Raw genomic sequence first — 20,653 nt, 5'->3', positions numbered from 1 at the left:
CTGAAGACCAGACGGAAGGAATTAATTAAATGGGAAATCACACGATCCTTTCCCTCTTCTCTCTTTTTTGTTTTTTGAGGTGAGCAGCATTCGAAGGATCTTCGGCCCCGTTGCCCTTCCAATCGCATTCGTTCAACAAAAAGAAACAAAAATCAGACCAGAGGAACGGGAACAAAGGAGCGGCAACAACATCACCAACGCCCTTATTCTCACCCTGTGTGACTTAATTCTCGAAACCCCACCAAACCGAGAATCCTTCATCACTTATTGTGGGGCGATATGATTGGTGATGTTGTTTATGCTGCTACGACACAAAAACACACGCACACGCCGGCAAGCACGCACGCACGCACGCCCGGACGCTCACAGGACACACCGAAACACGAATGCTGGTTTGAGCGATTGATTGATTGCAGATTGATGCTGGACGAACCTCTAGAAAAAGATGCTGACCAAAATAACTGAAACTCAAGAAAATGAGGGGGGAAAAATGAAAGAAAGGAAAGGAAAGAAATACGCTCGATCGTTCAAAGCAATAAATAAAAGCTGTATAGGCTCATAATCATAAGTCGTGTAAACCTTACGTGTGGGGGCGTGGGGGTGTGTCCTACTCGCTCGCTCGCTCACGAGTGTGCTATCAGAGGATACGTACAAGATAGGTGCGCTGGTAGGTAGGTATTGGTAGGTACTCGGTATCCGAGGTGTCTCGGTATGTATTTAAGGGCATCTAGCGATCCTCATCCTCGTCGTCCTCGAGCATCTTCGCGTAATCCTCGACCGAAGCAAACGTGGGCAGGCTCTTCAGTTTCTTTGACCTGGCCTTTTTGGCCTTGTTGCTGTCGACAGCGACCTCCTCCGGCTGCTTGCCGTTCTTGATCCTCTTGGCGGCGGGGGCTGCTGGTGGTGGAGCGTCGGCATCGGAATCAAAGCCTGCAAAGTCTGCTGACCCGTGATCGTCGTCCTCGTCGCCCTCGTCATCCGCGGCGACGTCCATGTCCATGAGACCCTCGTCGTCCCCATCGTCAAAGAAGGCAGGGTCGATATCGACACCTTCATCATCATCTCCTTCGGGTTCATCCTCGTTTTCCAGCTCGCTCAAGTCTTCGTCTTCGCCTTCTCCTTCATCTGATTCCAAGTCCGCCAAGTCGAGGTCCACGTCATCGTTGTCCCCAAATTCATCACCCTCCAAGTCTGGCGCGCTCTGCATCATGGCTTTCCATATTTCGTCTTCATCATCCGCTTCGGACTCGTCTATGTCACCTCTCTTTTTCTCCTTCTTCAGTTTGTCCCTATTTTCGGCCTTGCCCTTCAAGCTGGTGAAGTATTGATGAAAGAAGACGTCCTCGGCGGCCACTTCCTCGCTCTTCTTCAGCCTGAATTGCTCGCTGTTCACCGGTGTTTGCTTCTTCCCATCCGCCGTCCCGGCGATGAGGACAGCGTGCGAGTTGTCCGTCGCCATGGGTTGCATGATGCTGCTGCCTCTGAGACCCGAGCTCGACAACTTCGGGTTGCGGTAGACAAAACGGTCGAGGAAGTGAGATAGCGTGTGTAGGTTGAGGTCAGGTTTTCCGGGGAGTGTTTGGTGGCGCAATACGTGGTCAGCGCTAACGGAGACAGAAGGATGGAAATGTGCGAGGAAAGGAAGGAGTTCCCAAAGGCACGCGTTGTCCGCGTTAGCATGCTCTGGAGCGCGTTTGTGGGCGTCGTAGACATGACCTCGTTGTAATTGCTCTGAATCTGAAGGACCATTCGTGGCAACTGGATCAGCTTGGTTGACATCGTCTTCGTCCAGGACGTCCCGAAACACCTCTACATCATCCCCTTCATGATCTTCCGGTTCATTAATCAAGCTGCCTAGTGAAGGAAACGTCTTCTCGAGGTCCTGGATCAGGAAAAAGGCGCCACAGATGAACGACGGTTCATGCAGGCTCAACACCTGCACAAGTCTTTTCACAAATGCCTTTACTCTTTTCACGCTTAAATCGGCCTTCAAGGCACGATGTAACAGGTTCAGGTAGAGTTGCTGTTTTGACGCGGTGATGAGGCGCTGGTCCAGAAGAGACTCGTATAATACACGGTAGAAGCGGTCGCTTGATGCTTTATGTTGGGAAGAGTGGGATATTTGTTGGATGAGCATGAGGGATTGGATGCTCGTATTGAAGTTTGCCGAATGGGCAATTTTAAACAGCGTGTCGAGATGGCTGGTGAAGGCTGCGCTGCTGCTGGCGCTACTGTTCGTGTAAGGGTATGCTCGGTTGACGCCAGTGAGGATAGCGGAGATGAGTTTGTCACGCAATTCTTCGATTTGAGGCTGGCCCCGTTGGGACTGGGCCTTTTGGTTCTTTTTCTTGCGGCCTTTACCTTGCAAGGGATCCGTGTCGTCTTCATTCTTTGCGGTGCCTCTGTCGGTTTTCAAGAGGTTGGTAAACAGTCCAAGGTAGATGTCGAGGAGTTTTGTCGCTACATCTTCTTCCTTCCCACTCAATGCTGTCTGGTTAAGAGTAACGACTGCATAATATTTCCCATGCAGGGTCTGTCCGGGCCTGAAGATGAAGTCGGTCTCGATGGCGGACACGACTACCATCTTCATAGCAGGGTGGGCGAGCAGCAGTTGCATCAGTAAATAAGAAGACTGAGAGGCGATTTTCTTGACAGGATCCCCCAGCTTATTGATAAGGAGACGCAGCAGGTTTGATTCCTGTTCCGGTCTTTCCTTGAGTAGCTCAAACACGTAGTTGACGGCGCGCGCTTTGGAGAATTCAATCTCGTCATTGCACCATCCTTCAAGGATTTTGAGCACTTCGAAGTACTGCTCTTTCAGCCAGCTTTCGAAAGCCCACGACACGAGATGTCTTTGTTCAAGGCCCCGGGGCAGTTTATTCCCTCTTTTCCAGGATTTGACACTCCCGAGCACAAACGGGATGGCAGGCTGGGCTTGAAATGCGTAAAGCTTTCTCGACTCGGGAAGAAGTGAACCTTGAGCGAACAGGTCTTTGAGCGCTCGGAGCACATCAACAGCTTGGGAACGACTCCGCTTTCGAGCGAGCCCGATCAGGGTTTCAAGGGCTTTGATGTTATGAATAGGTGACTCTTGCACGGCCAACGTCAGAGCTGATATTTTGTCCGACAAGGTTCCCGATGAGATGACGGTGTTGTAGAAGGCATTGGCGGATGATGACTGTTGCATTTCCTTGAATTTCTGATTGTCCTCATCAAGAAGAGACTTGGCAAATTCGTGGAGCTCGTCGATTGACCCCTTGGACACAGTGTGTTTAGGAGAATTCGTTGTGTCGACATCCGCGTCGGCGACATTGTACCAGTCCGGCTTTGGTTCACATACAAGCCGAATTTTCTTGCCTCGTCCGCTTTTGTCTGCCTGTTGCTGTTGAGAAGCATGTTCCGCGGAGAGGGAATTCCCATTGGTTTCATTGTTTGTTTTGGGCCCGCTTGAGGCTTCATCGTCGCGAATCTCTCCTTGGGCGAGAGCAATCTCTTTGAGGATGTTTTTCATTCCCTTGTTTAGATTCTCGAGGCCTGCCTGTGAGGTGTCCCCTTCGACCTCCGACTCGGAGTAGGCGTCTGCCAAGAGTTCCAAGTCTTCAGCCGTTCCACCAAGAGCCTTCATTTCCTGTTCCCAGACATCGTCCTTTGGTTCTCCTCCAGTTTCATGGCCGGAATCGTCCTTGTGTTGTTGGGCAAGGATCTTGCCACTGCGATCACGTTTTTTACCTCGCTCTGCCACTGTTTCGTCATCCTTATTGCGACCATTCTTCTTGTTCTTCTCTTTGACATCGTCGGGGTCGGAGAATTTGTAGCGTCGTTGGATTGTCTTTCGCAGATCGTCGACTAGGGAATGCTTGTTGGTAGGCTGCCCAGGCCCATGCGAAGGCGGGCCACCAGGACGATGTTTTGGTTTCGACATTAGGCTCGCAGATTCGCTGCTGGTCACTGACCAAGCGTCGCACCTTGCAGACAAAACTAAATTCCAGCCAGTGCAGAAAATCTCCAAAAATCCGAAGGCCCCGGAAATTTCTCGGCCGGATTTAAAGGCGCCAAGAGAGGTTAATCCGACGGTCAGGTGGTCCTATCTAGCTCGCTGGGTACATTTGTACTTGCTCAGGGCCGCCAAGACAATACTTGTTTGCATGTTGCAGACGAAAGCTGACGTGACTGCGTGGTGAAGTGCCATGCTGCTGCTGCTGGCAGCAGTACTACTCTAGCCCTTGGGTGCGAGGCTGTCCCTGACCTGTATTGATTCAGGGCTACGATATGAGACATCCTCCTCTTGCGAGACTATGTTCTAAAGGACAAAACCTCAAGGAAATGCCCGCCCGGCCTCTGAAACTGAAAAGGCAGCAAAAGAAGGTTGACTGGTGGGCAGTGGCCCGTCCTGGGCCAACTGTTGTCAATCCAAGGAAGGAAGAACTACGAGGCTGAGTGGGCCGACCCGAGTTTCCCTCAACTACCCGTACCACATCAACTCATGGAGCCTCCTGGCCCTGGCTTACAGACTATGCTATCGTAACTACGCAATGTGAGGGTGGGGGATGGGGCTAAATTTCGAGATTAGCTATGTGATATTCCGTTTTTGGTTCCCATTTTGGCTAACGGTCCCTCTGAATCTAGAGGCAGAAGAGGTGTGTGAAAGCCTCCCGAAGTTAAGTACTATCCGCTACAAGGCCTGGGGTGAGCATCCTCCTGCTATGAGTGGGATCGAAAGGGAGATTAGCTTTAAGAAAAATGAGGACCCGCAGAAATGCACAATAGCAGAGATATATCACTATGAGATCTTGGGCTGGATTGAGCTCTCTCCAGAATTTGAGCTATGGGGAAGTGACGAGAGTGGTTGAGAGTGATGGGTCTGACGAGGCTGATGATGCTCGCCTCTCCCGGCCTTCCGCCTTATCACACCAACTGTGTAGACATTAGGTTGTTTGGGGGCTCTCCGGTATTTCTTGCCGACATATTCCGAGTACTTGTCAAGTACCTTCCTGCACGCATTCGACTTTCCAGCGGTAAGGCGCAGACCAGCGCAATTTCAAACCTGAGGCGACTACGGGAAGTGTTGAGGAAGGTCGTTGAGTAGCTCTTAGTCAAGATAGCATGTGACAGCTGACGGCTGTTCATCGTGCGTCGCTCGAGTCTCAAGCTTGGTTTCTTTTGTTCTCAATGACATCTGGAGTGATGTGGTACCTAGGATGGGCAATTCTGATCCCAGTTAGTTGTCTTTCATCTACAAAAGGAATCCTTACGGGCTGTAAACCTGTTCACGGTCGTCGCCGAGCCCCTTTCCCGTATGCCTTAATTCTTGCTTCACAGTCGCTCTCGCATAAGGGAGAGATTCCATTGCAATCACCAATCCTAATTCTTAAATTCATGAAGACTTGGAGTTAGCCATTTCGAAGCCTGCTTTCAGCACTCCTGGGAAGCACAAGACCTGTCAAATCCCCTTGAATCTCCACTGATGGGCCAAGTTGGCATGAGTGGCCAAAGCCCCGAAGCATATGTACCGCAAACCGGCGATTATAACACCAGATATCTACACTGGCAATAAGTATGGAGTAAGATGACCAAGCGATAGAGCGTCCACCTCGCAGTGGTGCGAATTGCGCACATCCGCTTTCAGTAGGTCAGCATCCTGTTTAACGGGCATCTCAAACCCTATCATCTCTAAAAACGAGATGGGAGAAGACGATCACCCAAGGTTCGAAACAGTCTGAGCTGTGACGCATGTACCCCGATTTCCATGACGAAATGTTTGGAACTCCCACTAAGAGGCAGGCCAACGCGATAGGATATGCCTATTATTATTATAATTATTACTACTGTTACGATTATTCATATATCCCGTGCAGGTTGAGCCTGAACACTGGCCAGATTTCTGCACGCCATATTTCCATTATACAGTAAACTCCGGTTCATTTCGTGTCCCGCATTTTGTGGATGCACCAAACAGTATGAACAACCCCGCATCAATACTGGACGATAAGGAAAAACACGAGGATGCCGAGCAGATGTGGCGACAGACGCCGGAATTAATGAATGCATTGCTTGAATTACGGGGTTACAGTGTGATGATTGACCCGAAAGGAGATATGCGTTTCGCTCCCATCTTGCAGTGCATCAAGTATGTACTTACATAGATGCTCTTGCACCGGACTATCCGATTGCCCTGTCTATTTACAACGGTTTCCATCTATTTCATTCATGTGTTTGTCCATTACAACATGGTCCACTGTTTTGCGACATCACCAGTCTCTCCAACCGCCATTGCTCACAGAAAGAGACTCATGCCCAAAAGGGCCACCATGCTTCCAAGGGCCATCATTGAGTTTCCTGCGGCCAAAGTGTAAGCAGCTGCGTTGGTGCTAGAGGTACTGGGAGTTGCTGCTGACCCACTAGCGGTAGCCGATGCGCTCGTGGAAGAAGAGGTCGATGTGCTGCTCAGACCGAGCGTGTCATTCTCCTTGGGGACACCCTGCAGAAGTGAGACGTTTGCAATCGTAGGATAAGGGACAACACCATTGTCTGGGTAGGCCGAGCAGTTTGCATTTGCTGCAAGGGGGCAGCTGTTGACATCGGAGCAGATGGTCTGGAGCTGAGGTCCGGCGGATGGAGGAATCACGGCTGCCGGGGGAATGCAGCGGTAGGTAAAGGTCTGGTCGAGCGCCTCTCGAGTAAAGTTGACGTCTGGCTCTTCGAATCCGATAGACTTTCCGGCAAGCACAATCTGTTCATTGAAATAGCCAGATTCCCAGATGTTGGAGTCCATGAATCTTGAAACCATCAGTGCTCAATTATCGGGTAAGCGTGAAAGACGCTTACTTGTGCACCTCCCACATGCTGGCGACACCTTGGTAGTGTGGGAAGTCAGGACCTCCCTGCTGGGAGCATCCGTAAAAGTCGCCAAAGTACTGATACACGTGGGTAAGGAGTTTGCTGCAAAGTCAGATGTAAGCAGAGTATAGCCGAATGCGATTTCGGGTGCATACTATTGATTAGAGGTCGTGGTGTTGGCTGGCTTGTTGGCAAGCAGTGCTCCAGCTCCACCATCATCAAGGAAGTTCTTTACAACGGGCTTTCCATTTTCGTTGGTCGAGTAGTATCCGCCGGTGAAGTATGGGAGAAGGTTGATGTCGTGGCCTTCGTAGGTGAAGGGGCCTGCGATGCCGTCCACCTTGACCCCGACGTTAGGGGTAGTGTAGTTGCCCAGAATAAAAGTATGGGTGATTAACGCCATGAGTTCTTGCTGGTTGGCGGGTGTGTTCTCTTTCCCGAGCAGGAGAGGAGTATAGTAGTCGCAGATGGTTGTGGTGTTGGGACGCAAAGCTGCAACAACGCCGACAGCTGCGACGAAAGAGAGGACTTTTGCGGACATAGTTGACGGCATCGTGAACAACAATGGGAGAATTTCAATAGCGAAGGTCTGGCTGCTGTGCTTAGGAACAGTACCAGATGCTGAAGAAGAGAAAAGAACTGATTCTCGACGAATCCTGCAGATTTTAATGTCGGCAGGCCAAGGACATTTCTGTGTAGCTCTCCCCAGCTAGAGCAGCTCTGAGTATGACAAGCCGGTGCATGCAAGATCCGAGGGCTTAGTTATCCACGGAGGACCCATCAGACAGGGTCTTTTCGAGGGCTTCCCGGAACATGGCAAGCAGTGCACACTCGCAGCTTCCATTGTCCAATTTCAGCTCGTGCAACGCTTCCAAAAAGGGACATCGGGCGATTTCATCCTTCTCCGAGTATCGCGAAAGAGCTAATTGCGCCCGGTTGATTAGCCAGCTGGAGATCGGTGAATCTGTATCAAGAGGGGCCCTGCAGGTTCGGGCTACCATCAGTTGCGACGGATGTACCAGGAAGCGTCATTGCCAGCTTCATAATCTGGAGCTCGCGGAATGTAAACAAGAACAGAATATCTCCGCATGCCTGTAGCCTCGCGACGGCCTATCACAACCAAGGTCCGTTTGCTGACATATGCAGCGCGGGGCTGATTCGCTCCATTGGAGGTCCACATAAGAGAGAAGGATCTCAATTAAGGGTCGGAGCCCGTTGCAACAGGGCAGATGGAGGTCAAAATGAGAATATTGTGCTTTGTAACTAGGCCGACTAGACACGGTCATTCAGTCGTGGAGGCGAGCTAGACACCGACTAGAGACAGACGGGAATGAGCTCGAGAAGAACAACGCAAAGCAGCGTCAGCCAGTGCCAAGATATCGCCAAGGCTGCTCCGCTCCGCCGTACGTGTCGTGCTGATCTGCTCTTCTGCTCCTCTGCTCCGCCTCTGCAAGATAAGAACAGCTTGGTGCTCGCAGGTGGCCTTACCGTTCAGCAATTCCATATACAGATCAGTAGCCTTTTTTGTGGCTCAGGCCATGGTCCTCTAATCTCTCAGCTTTAGATCATTCCCCCACAGAGGAACGATGTCTTTAGCCGATTCTAGAAGCTATGGGTGCGCAGCTAGGCAAAGCATTAGTAGTTACTTCTCCATACGTGCGATACTGCAGCAACAGGACTCTAGACATTGTAGACAGCTAGAGCGGTCATCGTGTCAATGACCGTCTTCCCGGAAAGGCACGTGGCCAAGCTGTCTATTCACGAGTCCTAGCGCGGCAGCATTTTCCTGTGATGGGTTCCAAAGGGTAGTTAGAAGCAGTCGGTGCAGGTTTGATGGCTCAGTCTCGAAGCGGCAAGTGAGAATCCGTAACCTGCGTGAGATGAGTCTCTCAACGTTCACATTGAACGTCCTATTAATCTCTCCCAGCTCCATATCTAGAGTCTTGACGATGGTCCCAATTCCGACGGTTTTGACTGGTGAGGAACTCAGAGAGCACATTCATTGGGGTAGCATCCGTAAATCATGAGTCCGTACTCGAAATATCGGTGGGACCAGTCTCGAAGGGCCTCGAGGATCTATGATACGAAAGGCTGAGCTCCCTCCGGCGAGAAGGTAGTCCTGGACAACAGGTTGCACGCCCTCCATCATCTGTGGGTTAATCGGCGGGAGCGTTGGGTCCTCTCATCAGAGTAGGAGACGTAGTCGGGATCGAGCCGCCCCATTGTAAGCCAATGCCACAAACATTCAAGCTCCGATTCCGTTCTCGCGGCCGGATGCAGTCCAAGTGGGGAGTTCGCCAATAGAGACAAAGCATCTTTAGATGTCGGAAGCTTTTGTGAGGCTTTGGCTGTATCCAAAGCATTAAAAACGCGATGAGCAATTTATCAACACGAGAAATGATGTTGTGTTGGGTTCAGGGATGAAATTCTATGGCGAGCGATCCGGGCGAGGTAAACAGCTGCCGCCGAGTGATTTCGCGCGACATTCGACACCCTGTGACTATAGACAATGGTCACAATTCTTACCGGCATTGGAAGAACGATGTCGGTTTTAAAAGCCCAGCTGGCTTTCGATCCCACATAGATGGAATGATACAGGAGGTGGCAACGAGCGCGATTAGGTCGTGTCCTGTAGCGTAGAGCAAACAAGGCGTAAAAAGACCGGTCGTTGTCCATGAATGGAACAGAGAGTCAGCGTTCGAGCATGGCTTAGGTGGGATGCGTGGATCGTCAGGAAGCATCGAGCCGAGTACTTTGGAGATGCAGTTTGTTACGGGCCAAAGTCGACACGTGTGTCTCTGGTACTGCGACAACGAATAGTCCTGCAACTAGGTGGTCGATATCAAGGGAGAAGTTTTCGAAATAGTACCTGGCTCCAAAGCCACTGAGCGCGTGGCCCGACCGGCATCCGACAACAACACGTGTTGTAGCTGTCGGCAGAGCAATGTTGTATCAGAAAGAAAGGGGGTAGGTGATGGGAGATCTTCGACGACCGGATCCGCCGTCGAGTCGAGCAGCTCATACTTCTCAATTTCATCTCGGGGACATTATGCAAAAGCTGTCACCATGCGTGAGCCGACGATAGAAAGAGCGATGGTGGTGGTGGTGGTGGTGGAAGGGTTTAAGAATCAGTAAGTGGCAGTGATATATCGGAGCAGGTCGGAGCCCATGATATATAAAGAGACTGACGCTGACAAAGGCATGGGATGCCGAATTATGATTGGCTGGTTCTTTTACCGTTCTTGGCCTTCATGTTTATTTGATCTGCCGCTTCGCTTCGTCGTGTAGCGTCTGCCACCAAGCTGCCCAAGACACCTCGCCTCGGGGCTACAAAAAGTGATCTCTGCATCTCCGCAGGACAGAACATCCCCCGCGAACCAGTGAAAGGCGGAAACGGTTTTGGGGGAAGTGGAGTTCCGAGTCAGATCTACCGATCAACCCCCTTTGTACCCTGTAACGGCCCGGGGTGATAGGTTGAAGCCCAGGTCTGGATGGCATTGTGCGATGTATCTTCAAGCTTCCACATCGAAAGGTTGTACCTGTGTGTACTCGTACAGGAACATCGAAGCGCAGAAACGAGGGATTCCCCAGTAACCTTCGAAGCCACTAAGCTCTCTCCATTTACACGAGTATGACGGTCTTTTGTCCGCAACAAACACGGCGTTCTGGATCTGGCAAGGACTGGAATACCGTCCTTTTGGCATTTCCTAGGCGTCGGCTCCACAGATGGGGAGAGTGTTTCCTGTTCTGGTGCACGTGGGCGACTGTACGAGGTGATCTGGTTACCACTAACCTTTCGGCCGTTGGCTGGGAGGTTTCAACATCGCAACACGCGTGGCAAGAACAATATGAGCTTGAATGCCCTAGGGCCATTCGTGTGGGAGTACATAAAGGCAGAGGCATGGCCCCCGCAATGCAGAAACATGGCGGCTTCGATCGGGCACCAGGACCTGCGAGTCTACCTGCATCGGAGCCTTTCGAGCCGTCCACTTGACGAATCGACATACAAGCCACGCTCAATCCCCGGGCTTCGCTCGCAAGTGAGAGAAGAGCTTAGTCATTTCTTCCGACCCGTGGAGGTACAAGATTCCATGAACGGATGGCTCCATGTCAAAGCCTGAATCTTTTGCGCTCCGTTGATCATGAGCCTAGTTTCTATGGCTGACAATCCCATCCGACACCAGACTCGAACGTCTTGCTAGATTCCCAGAACACTCATAATTGATTTTTGTTAGCATTGAAACGCTCTGGTCTCTTGTGCTTGCATGCGCTGTCTGACTTAACTTGAAGTTCCTTCGGTGATGGAAGGACCAGCGATCATCTCGTCATGCCTTTCGATCGACCCAACGCCGCTGACCCTGCGCCCGACTTTAGGTTTGTTGACGATGGAGCCCTACAGTCGGTCAAGACCAAGCATAGTGAGACTGCGGCAAGACGAGCACACGCGGCCAGAGTTGCTCACCAGCGCCGACGTGAACGGCAACAGCGGGAGCAAGAGACGACATTGACAGGGAAACGAGGGTCGGTGTCTGAAAGCGAAACCCTGTACCTGTCTCCCAAGTCAGAGTTCAGTTTCGTTCAGGAAGTTGGGGATGAGGATGCTGGGAGTGGTCAAATCGAGAGCTCAACAAAGCAACAGGTGCGACAAATCCGCCATTTACCTGTACGACCTGCCAATCCCGTCAACCGTGACTTTGCTGTTGCTCAACGGACTCCGTCTCCTGCGTATACTGGCGCCATCCTGGACCGCTGGCTTGACCCCATCACGATTGATCCATTTAACCAGTTTGGCGCAGAATGCCTGCCACGCGCTTTACGGCATACCCTTGACTACGCCTTTGACGTGTATTGGCCTGCGAACGTCAATAGTGCCCCCGGAGATCGGTCATATTCACTCATACTACGCAGAGGAGCTGCATTGTATCCTCATGCTTTCCATGGACTTGTGGCTTCTGCTGCAATGTTCCTCCAGAGAAGTACCCAAGACCGCAAAGTTGCGCTTGCCTGTTCTGCCTTGGTCAAGACAAACCGGGAAAAGGCCATCCAGCTGATCAATGAGGAACTTGATCAATTACAGGGCGGAGTACCGTCTGATGATCTCGTCATGGCCATGGTCGCCGTGGCGAGAGGTTCAGTCGCCCGCGCAAGGGTCCCACCAGTCAGCTCGATCTCAAAATCTCCATTGGCACGAGCGCAGAATCTTCATTTCTACAGCACTCAATCACTGGACCCTGGGTATATCAAGGCTTTTTTTGGCATCATTGATCTTAAGGGTGGATTGACTGGCGTGGAGACACCCTCTCTTGCGACGTTGGCAGAATTGTAAGCATGCCCTCTGAAGTTGCCGTTTTGGACATGTGACTGATGAGTTGTAAGTTTCGATCTCACAGTCTCGACCTTGACGGGCCAGCAGCCGAAATACGATTGGAGACATCCACGGCAACCATTGCTCACTTTCGAGATTGGGGGGCTGATAATCGACCCTATCTCTGTCATGCTTCTCAAAGATCTCGGTTCCGGCTTCGACAGGAATGTCCTTGTGGGCATCTATCCAACGCTCAGCATGATCTGTGAGCTTGTTATTGCTCTAGACCGTCTAGTACGCAAGGCGGTGCCAGAACCTGCAATGCATGATTTAGTTCATGCCCGCAACGCTATTCAGCACGCGCTTTGCCGTATCCAACGTTTGGTCAACCCGGTCAGCCTGGAACAAGCCATTCAGGAGACTACACGAGCAGCTCTGCTTTGTTTCAGTGACATGGTCATCTTCCCTATCCCCACGATCACCGGTGTTCGATTACGACTTGTCACCGAGCTCTACGCTTCTCTCTGTGCGTGTGAGGCATTCGAAGCGTGGCGCCAAGGGTTTGAAGGGTTCAAAATATGGGCCACGACCATAGGCGCAATAGCAGCAATCAATCTGCCGCTCAAGAGCTCATTTATCGACATGCTGAAAATGCTCCTCTACATGCGCTACTGGGCGTGGGAAGATCTTAAGGTGCAACTCATGAACTTTATCTGGTGGGATCACTTGTGCGACGAGCTAGGGCAGACTGTGCACGGAGAAGCAATTCGGATAGCTTCTTTTCCAAGTCCGCCACCAGGGAATCAACAGACATTGCTTTCTCATAGTGGACCTTCAGACACATAGTCTCATTCTTGATTTCGAACATGGTTTGCTCATTGAGAGTATCGCCGACTGATCCTGAAGTCTCTGCCACCTTGGGCACCGTTGAACTTATCGCCGGCATCACTGGTCCACGCCACCCTGCACAGGATCATATCCTGGCCATGAGGAGGGACCTGCAATGGAGTTTCGTTTCTGTGGAGGGTGGAGACTTGGCGGTACTTCCTTGGGACTGGTTTGCTGGGCTTTTCCCTGCGGCAGTAAGGCACTGGGACGACAAATCGTTGTATACACTTCCTACTACCATTGCCACAAAGCATACGCAATCAGTCTTCGATGGCGAAATCCAAATGATGCCGAGCATGTTGAAGAGAGCCTCCTCGGTGCCGGGGGAATATGCGCTGCATCTCTGCTGAAGTGGCCAGTTTCTCGCCCCCCACGATCAACTGTGGTTGGACTCTCAACAAATTGGCCGCTGGAGGAACACTCTCTCGGCACCTCCAATACGAAGTCTTGACTTCAGTGGAACAGCAGCGGAAATGGCCTAAAAGTTTCCATATCAATTATGAGATCGGCACAGAGACAATGTGACGCAAGCGGTTCGAAGGATGGTCGGCAGTCAAGACTGAGGATTCAAAAGTGCCTGCAGAATTCAATCTGTCGTCGAGTTTGAGGTGGGAATTGCTAGCAATTGATCGACGGGTGTTGGTAACTTACTGGGCGCAGTATTGGTCAAATGCACACATTGCTGCAAACGCCAATCCTGGCCCTCTTACCCGTGTGCCTATCATCGACGTCTCAAGCTGGGGTAACTGACCTTTAGGCTGACGAGAGACTGAGTTTCCCGGGACTCTTTGGTTCTGCCGAACGGGAGGGAGCTGTTGATTCTCTTTGATGGAACACGGGTGGCAATCAACACAGGAGCGACGTTGACGAGGCCTTGTTCATTGACCTCTGCCCCGACTTCGTATTTGGCGGTCGCAGGCATCACCAGAACCAACTAACCGCTGCGGGTCTAGTTACTGGAAGAATTGCTTGCAACCCCATAGGTGCCCAAAGCCCCTATGCTAGGCTTTTTGCTGACCGGCTACGGAGTATGTAGCCATCCATCATACGATGCGTCTAGACACTGACTAGCCAGCAAGGATCCCTGGTCGTCCCCCACTGAACCCGTTGTACCCCAGTCCCGACCACCCGGCGCAGCGTTCAGGGCGTCAGTGATTAGTTAACTGCCTAGGCACTCCATACTGCGTACTTCTTGCTGTGCAGTTCAGTCCCATCCCCTAAATTGGTGGTTGGTCTCTCTACAGTGTTTACCTATGCAAGACTTCCTCAAGAACCAGCAGCCGCTGTTGAGTCTACGGGATCAGACGTATCTCTTTGGTCTAGTTGTTCTCTTCAGTACCCGGTTGCATGCCTATGTTTATCTGGTCCACACAGCGGCTAGAAAGTAGGTGAACAGCCACCATGCCTACCCTCTCACGGACGCCGAGGAGTAGAGGTTGTACACAGTGTATACAACGCCACGTGAAGGTCAGCCAGGAGCATTACCCCTGCCCCTTCTTACCAGGACATAATTGACAGATATTGCATCTTCAGTGCGACGGAAGACCAGAGTATTGCCGACAATGTGCCCGCTTTGGACTCCCTTGTTCGGGCCCCATCCAAGGACCCATCATACTCGACATGTCTGCCAAAGTCAGTCGTCCACGCAGGAAACGGCGAGGAAAATCTGGCGACCTGACCGAGAAATCGACTGGGCACCTTGCCTCCACGGACGATAGGAATACTGTCATACTAACAGAGGCCTGTGATGCGAGTCCTCTAACCGAGGATGATCTCTCAATGGCCTCGAGCACGTCGTCTCCTGCTTGGGGTTTGGATATTGCTGCACACCAAAATTCTTCACGAGATCAAACTCTTTCACTGATCATTATGGATGTACTGGACAACAACGACTTCTTCGAACAATGTTTCGTGGAAAGGTTTGTCGAACTGAGCACGAGTTCGAGGCTGGGAATGAATCCGAACCGACCGAGATCATGGGTATTTGCCCTTCCCAGCTTGCTATCAAACACCCAGACACCCTCTGTCAGATTTTCCATTCGAGCCGCCAGCTTGATATACTTTGCGGTTGTCCAGGACAACAAGACTGTCGAGCTTGAGGCTGTGCGTTGGTATCTTGCCGGCCTCGAGAGCCACCGTGAATTTATACAGGGCTGCACCAGCACTGGTACAAAACTATTAACACACAAGACAACTTCAAGCAGCGCGGATATATCTGTGCCAATGATGTTTCTCTATTTTGAGACGATGAGACGGACGTCTCTTGACGCCTGGGCTCACCACATTGCGGCGGCCGTCAGCATAGTCGAAACTCAAGGGCCAGATCATTATCGTGTTGGTCAAGATCATGCCATGTTTAGATCCCTTCGCACGTATGCGGTACGTATGCTCATCAGAAGAAAGACTTATCCAGCCGAGCTGCTTCTCACGGCCCTCACAGGCTTTTAAGGCCCTTCTCCAAAACGACCCCTGCAGCTTCGCTTCACCAGAATGGTGTGAAGAACCATTCAGAGACAGTACCAAGATCGCCTACGAGTATCTGATTGATATCCTCCTCTCCATTCCTTACCACCTGAAGCTCACGTTGGCACCTGGTGGCGACTTCCGGGACTCCATCCACCGGATAGCAGATCTCAACGACTCAGACCGGCAAACGCTGGAAAGGGAGACGTTTTTTATCCTTCAGCGCCTGCAAACCTTGTGGTGGCATTTCACGCACGACACCGGCCTCGGTGTTGCGCGGCTTCATGCAGACCTGACAGACGATATTACCGTCGTCGATTCAGTCACGGTCCCGCCTACTGGGCAGGGCGTGTTTCCCGACACCCTAACTGCCAAGACGGTCTCACTGTACAACTCGATGATGGTCATAGTCTATTCTGTGTTGATTTCTCTCGAAGAATGCAAACCATTGTCCTATCAGGGCTTGTCGCCCATTCAGCGTTACCGGTCCGTGATCGATTACCACTCATCCTCGGTGCTGATGGCGGCGTCGTATCAGAACTGGCGCCATCCTTACTGTGGCGATGCACTGCGGACGGGGTTCTCTCTGAAGATCGTGTCGTGGCTGGGTACGGACGAAGTGCACAGGAAGGAAGCACACAGGATGATGGCTTTGTGGGGGATGGAGAGCAAGATTGTGGGAGAATGAGACTTTTTGCATCCGCGAGACCAATGCTACCTGGATCTCATCCCGTGGAATGTCCATGTCTTTCATTGGGACTTCTACGAGACGGTCAATATGAATACCACCGAGCTACCTCGAGCCATGTACATATGTATATCATGCTCATATCCACGTGTCCATGGGAACCGGATACCGAACGAAACGCTCTTCTATCATGTTCTTTCCCCCTTTTCTTCTCAAGTTCTCGCCCGGAGGTCCTCCTCGGCTTGGACGAGCCAGCGGCCGATGAATTTCTGAATCTCCTCATTGTTGGCCTCGATAGCCATCAAGTGGCCATTTCCCCTGATACCCCTGTCAGCGAGGTAGACGTGCTCGACGGGGACGCCGGCGTCTCGGAGGAAGTCGACCATGAGGTGGTCGTAGCTTGTATGGTAAGAGGCCTCGGCCGTGACGAGGAGGACGGGGATGGCGGCGAGGTTGGGTAGCAGTCTGGGCGGATCTTTCTGGCGACATCCGCGCGCCCGCGCCTGGTCATCGTCGTCGGTCTTGGGGGAGTTCGAGGAGGACGGTTTCTCGTAGCCGAGCTGCGTGGCGTCCTCGGGCAACCCGGGCGAGTAGTGCAGTGGCGTCGACGTGATACCGAACGGATGCAGTAGGGTGCCGACCAGCTGAGGCCGTCCGTTAAACGGCGCGATATCCGGATATTCGAACGGCGGGCCGTGCGGCTCCAGCGCGACAATCCCCCTGACCAGCTCCGGGCACTCGTCCGCAATGTGCCAACCCAGCGGGCCCGACTGGGAGTGTGTGACAAGATACGCCGGGCCGGTTTTTGCGAGGAGAGCGCGCGCGGCCTGACGCACTAGGGGCTCTATCACTTTGTAGTTTGCAATGTGCCCGACCTGGCTGGCGTAGAAGGCGTCGAAGAGCGCGTCGCCCCTCTTCCCTGTGCCCGGCCACTGCGTGTGTAGCTTGGACGAAGGCCAGGCGTCGGGCGCCGGCGCGGTAAAGGCAGATTGCAGCTCTTCGACGGTGTAGTGTTTCAGTGGGCCCATGTCGACGCTGTGGTACCGTGACCGGCCTACGCCGATGAGGTCGACGACGTAGCAGTTCCATCCGTCCTGCGCCTGCAGTAGCGCCAGCCCCGGCCTCCCATCTGGCGTGACTTCAAAGTGCGTCCCCGTCTGCGCGGCGCCGTGGATGAAGATGACCGCCGGACGGCGACGAGAGGCGTCGGCTTGTTCTGCTTCACGACCATCGCAACCACTATAATGCCGCACGCACATCTGTCCGCTCATGTGCGTCCCTTCGCTGTCCCGTATATACTCTCCCCCGACGTAAAAGACGGGCGGGATTGTCCATTTCGTTGACTGTTGCGGCGTCGCCCTCATGACGAACGAGATTGGGAGAGTGTTTTTGTCCTGGAAAATGGCAAAGGGTCAAGTACATGCTATAAGTCCCTCACACCAGCCTCGCATACCTACCTGCTTCTGCTTTTATGACCAACATAACCCTTTCCTTCTTGTTGGACATGGAAATCACAGCGAAACCGTTTGGGCCGATCCCAGCGACCAGTTCGTCCTCGTAGCGCCTCAACTCTTTTCCGCTGCAGAACCCACCGCGGCGCTGGGGTGCTTGCACGGCTTGCTACGACACTCGCCAGGGCGAGAAAGCATTGCCATAACCCCGAGAATCCCCACGTAACCCGAGAGAATATCTTGCGGAAACTGGGGCGATGATACCAGCAACTTGATGCGAGCCCACTTGAGATGCAATCCAGCACCAGGAGGAACCAGTCCAGTTTGCCAAAAGAGGTAACTCTCACGACTGCTGCATATCATGGTCGCTTGAGGCGCGATTCTCTCTCACTCATCAATTCCGCCGTACCGAGCTTGATAGCGGTAGTTCTTTGAGTTAACGTCTGGGGCAAAAGTTTCGAAAGGGACGCGAAACCTTTTGGAAAGATGTTTTGTGTATACGGCATGGCGTTCCCAAGGAGGTGGCGATAGACTCGTTCTAGGCCGGATAGGTACGCTTTCAACACAGATAGCTGCTGTTCGGCCGCTTGGCCACTTAGGACCAACAAGGAGCCCTTGCCAGACTAAAAGGATCGGACGAAAAGCTGTAACGCAAGAGAAGTGGACGAACTAACAAGAGAAATGAAGTTCCGAAGCAGAAACTGCATGTTGTACTAAGCGAGAGAATCTTGACATGAACATTTATTCAACCAGTCAGATCTTGGAACGGGTTACGGTTCGACATGCCCATCCTATTTGAGGTCTCCGGTTGGGAATATAGAGTCTCCACGAGGGACTGACAAGAGTTGCTATGACTGTATCCGGATGACTCCCACCCCGCCCTCAATCGAAATCTTGGTCCCAAACGGCTTTGAATATTCCACCATTTGCTCGAGAATGCTCTGGGCCAGTTCTGGCGATGGTCGGCGTGGCGTCCCCACCTCTGACCCCGGCCGATTCAACCCGAGATCAGCAGGGTAGAGCAGCACCTGGACCAGTTTACCGTCCTCGTAGCTGTTGGTGGCCAGGATGGCCTCCAAGTTTTCGGGCCTCTGCAGCCACGCCCAACGGGACTCGTTCGTCTCTCCGTCGCCGATGACTGAGCCCGTCAAGGTCACCGGTTGTCGCTCAGCGTCGTCGCGCCAGGAGCGGAATCTCTGGTTCTGGAACACGAAATTGTTGATTCCGTAGAAGATGGGTTTCCCTTTGTATATCTCGACTCCCCTCAGTGTGTGGACGCCGTGGGCGAAGAACAGGTCGGCGCCGTTGTCGATGACCTCGTGCGCGAGCTTGATCTGGTAGTCGGCCGGGTAGTGGTCGAACGAGTATTTCTGGAATGAGTACCGGTTCTGGTGCCAGTGGATCGTGAAGGCCTCGAAGTCCGAGAATTGCTTTCCCGATCGGACTTCGCGCAGGATCTCCCGCTCGTCAACCTCGTTCATGTCGTACGAGTACTCTCCGGGGCCTGGAGTCACCTTGAAGTGCAGGTCAAAGGCGTCTAGAGTCGGGCCGCTGCCCTCGTCGCCTGCTATCTTGCGAAGCTGGGCCATCTGGGCCTCTGTCACGCCTTGATAGACCTTGAGCCTCAACGTATTGTTTTTCGAGGTAATGGGCCCTTTGGAGTTCAAATGGTGTTCCAGTCGCTTTTTGATGGAAGCGACCTCATCCATGGCCACGTCGACATCTGCGAGCTGGAACACTCGGCCGAAGAGCAGTAGGCTACCCGCTGGGCGTGCTGAATCCTTGTCAATGGGATTGGGAACTTCTTTTCTCCTCTCGTAGAGAGACTCCTCCATCGCATGCAATTGCTCAAGCTGCTCTTTATTGACAATGATAGGGTCTCCGCGTGGCAAGCCGTATATTTGAGAATAGTCCTCGACCTCGGCGTAGGCGCCAACGAAACCAACTGTCCCTTTTGGGAGGGCACGAAATCGAGCCAATCTAGCCTCGGTGAGATTGTAGTCGGTGCCCACGTAGTCGATGCCCACGCGACGAAGCTGCTCAAAGTTCTGGATCAAGCCGGCCTCACCGTTGTCGAAGGTGTGGTTGTTTGCCTTAGACACCATGGCGATGCCCATCGAAGCCCAATCATCCGCAATCTCGGCAGGTGCTTCCATGTGAGAGATGGGTCCGCGAAACGTGAGTCGGTCGACGATTGTGTTTTCGTTGTTGGCCAGCGTGATATCCGCCTTCCGCATCACTTCGACGAGTGCCTGAATGTCTGAATCGTCGCGGTTCGCAAAGGGCATCATCTGGATCAGATCACCGACAACCGCAACTGTGAATGGCTTCTTGATGCGCATGGCCAGCTCGGCTTCCTTGTCTCGGAAACACCGAGGAGGTCTCATTGACAGTGCGTTCGGCATCTCGATGACTGATCGCAGAATCGACTTCCTTGCTGTCGAAACTGCCTAGGTAGAAACAGTGCAGCGACTCGGCGTTCTTGTCGAGTGATAGTTGCCAGACATCACACTTCGTGAGGTCGAAGCGGTCGCTCCCTCACATCGCGCCATCTTGCACAAATATATATCCCCTGCCATCGAGCGACTTGCAGGTCATTGCATCCACAAATTTCGCAATCTGGCCTGCCGGTCGGAGCGCCCTCTGCTCCGAGTTGCGCCGTCCTCTCCGTTCACGGAGACCTTGACGCAGTGACGCCTGTGCCGGCTTGCCAGTTGGGAGGATCTAAATAGACAATGTCAGAGATTCCGACTCTGAGACAGGGCGTTCCGCCTGTCCCGTTTCTGGATAATTGTTTGCACGGCCATGAAGCTTTGAGAGTCTAGTCAAAACGACGCGCTGGCGACCTGGCGCTAACATCAAGTTCCCCATATTATGCGGGTGTCGTGGAAAATGCCATTTTGGGTCTAGTCAAGGTGGATCCCGAAGCCGGAACGGGAAGTGTGTGAGACGCCTGCATTACGATTAGCATTGGCCGATCCATGGCAACGGCAAAGACCAAGGCTAAGGCTAGACAAGAAG

The 20,653-nt window shown here is 52.6% G+C and overlaps 6 protein-coding genes across 6 annotated transcripts; 2 read left to right on the top strand and 4 right to left on the bottom strand.

The window, feature by feature from the left end:
• Positions 1-727: 727 nt before the first annotated feature.
• On the bottom strand, positions 728-3,922 carry Z519_01751 (uncharacterized protein; the record flags this gene model as incomplete). The annotated part of the gene is made up of 1 exon (XM_016759508.1): positions 728-3,922. The coding sequence occupies one exon, from the start codon at positions 3,920-3,922 to the stop codon at positions 728-730; it is 3,195 nt and encodes a 1,064-aa protein (XP_016624836.1).
• Positions 3,923-6,274: 2,352 nt separating this feature from the next.
• Z519_01750 (uncharacterized protein) lies at positions 6,275-7,390 on the bottom strand (the record flags this gene model as incomplete). The annotated part of the gene is made up of 3 exons (XM_016759507.1): positions 6,275-6,776; positions 6,826-6,939; positions 6,993-7,390. The coding sequence occupies 3 exons, from the start codon at positions 7,388-7,390 to the stop codon at positions 6,275-6,277; spliced, it is 1,014 nt and encodes a 337-aa protein (XP_016624835.1).
• A 3,774-nt stretch (positions 7,391-11,164) lies between these two features.
• On the top strand, positions 11,165-12,988 carry Z519_01749 (uncharacterized protein; the record flags this gene model as incomplete). The annotated part of the gene is made up of 2 exons (XM_016759506.1): positions 11,165-12,159; positions 12,214-12,988. The coding sequence occupies 2 exons, from the start codon at positions 11,165-11,167 to the stop codon at positions 12,986-12,988; spliced, it is 1,770 nt and encodes a 589-aa protein (XP_016624834.1).
• A 1,662-nt stretch (positions 12,989-14,650) lies between these two features.
• Positions 14,651-16,181, top strand: Z519_01748 (uncharacterized protein; the record flags this gene model as incomplete). Its single annotated transcript, XM_016759505.1, has 2 exons — positions 14,651-15,409; positions 15,471-16,181. The coding sequence occupies 2 exons, from the start codon at positions 14,651-14,653 to the stop codon at positions 16,179-16,181; spliced, it is 1,470 nt and encodes a 489-aa protein (XP_016624833.1).
• A 212-nt stretch (positions 16,182-16,393) lies between these two features.
• Positions 16,394-17,545, bottom strand: Z519_01747 (uncharacterized protein; the record flags this gene model as incomplete). Its single annotated transcript, XM_016759504.1, has 1 exon — positions 16,394-17,545. One exon carries the CDS (start codon positions 17,543-17,545, stop codon positions 16,394-16,396), a length of 1,152 nt encoding a protein of 383 aa, XP_016624832.1.
• A 935-nt stretch (positions 17,546-18,480) lies between these two features.
• Z519_01746 (uncharacterized protein) lies at positions 18,481-20,037 on the bottom strand (the record flags this gene model as incomplete). The annotated part of the gene is made up of 1 exon (XM_016759503.1): positions 18,481-20,037. One exon carries the CDS (start codon positions 20,035-20,037, stop codon positions 18,481-18,483), a length of 1,557 nt encoding a protein of 518 aa, XP_016624831.1.
• Positions 20,038-20,653: the final 616 nt, after the last annotated feature.

This window comes from Cladophialophora bantiana (assembly GCF_000835475.1).
Source record: "Cladophialophora bantiana CBS 173.52 unplaced genomic scaffold supercont1.2, whole genome shotgun sequence".
Classification (NCBI taxonomy): domain Eukaryota; kingdom Fungi; phylum Ascomycota; class Eurotiomycetes; order Chaetothyriales; family Herpotrichiellaceae; genus Cladophialophora; species Cladophialophora bantiana.
The sequence above is the reverse complement of the archived record's forward strand: the minus strand, read 5'-3'. Positions and strand labels throughout refer to the sequence as shown.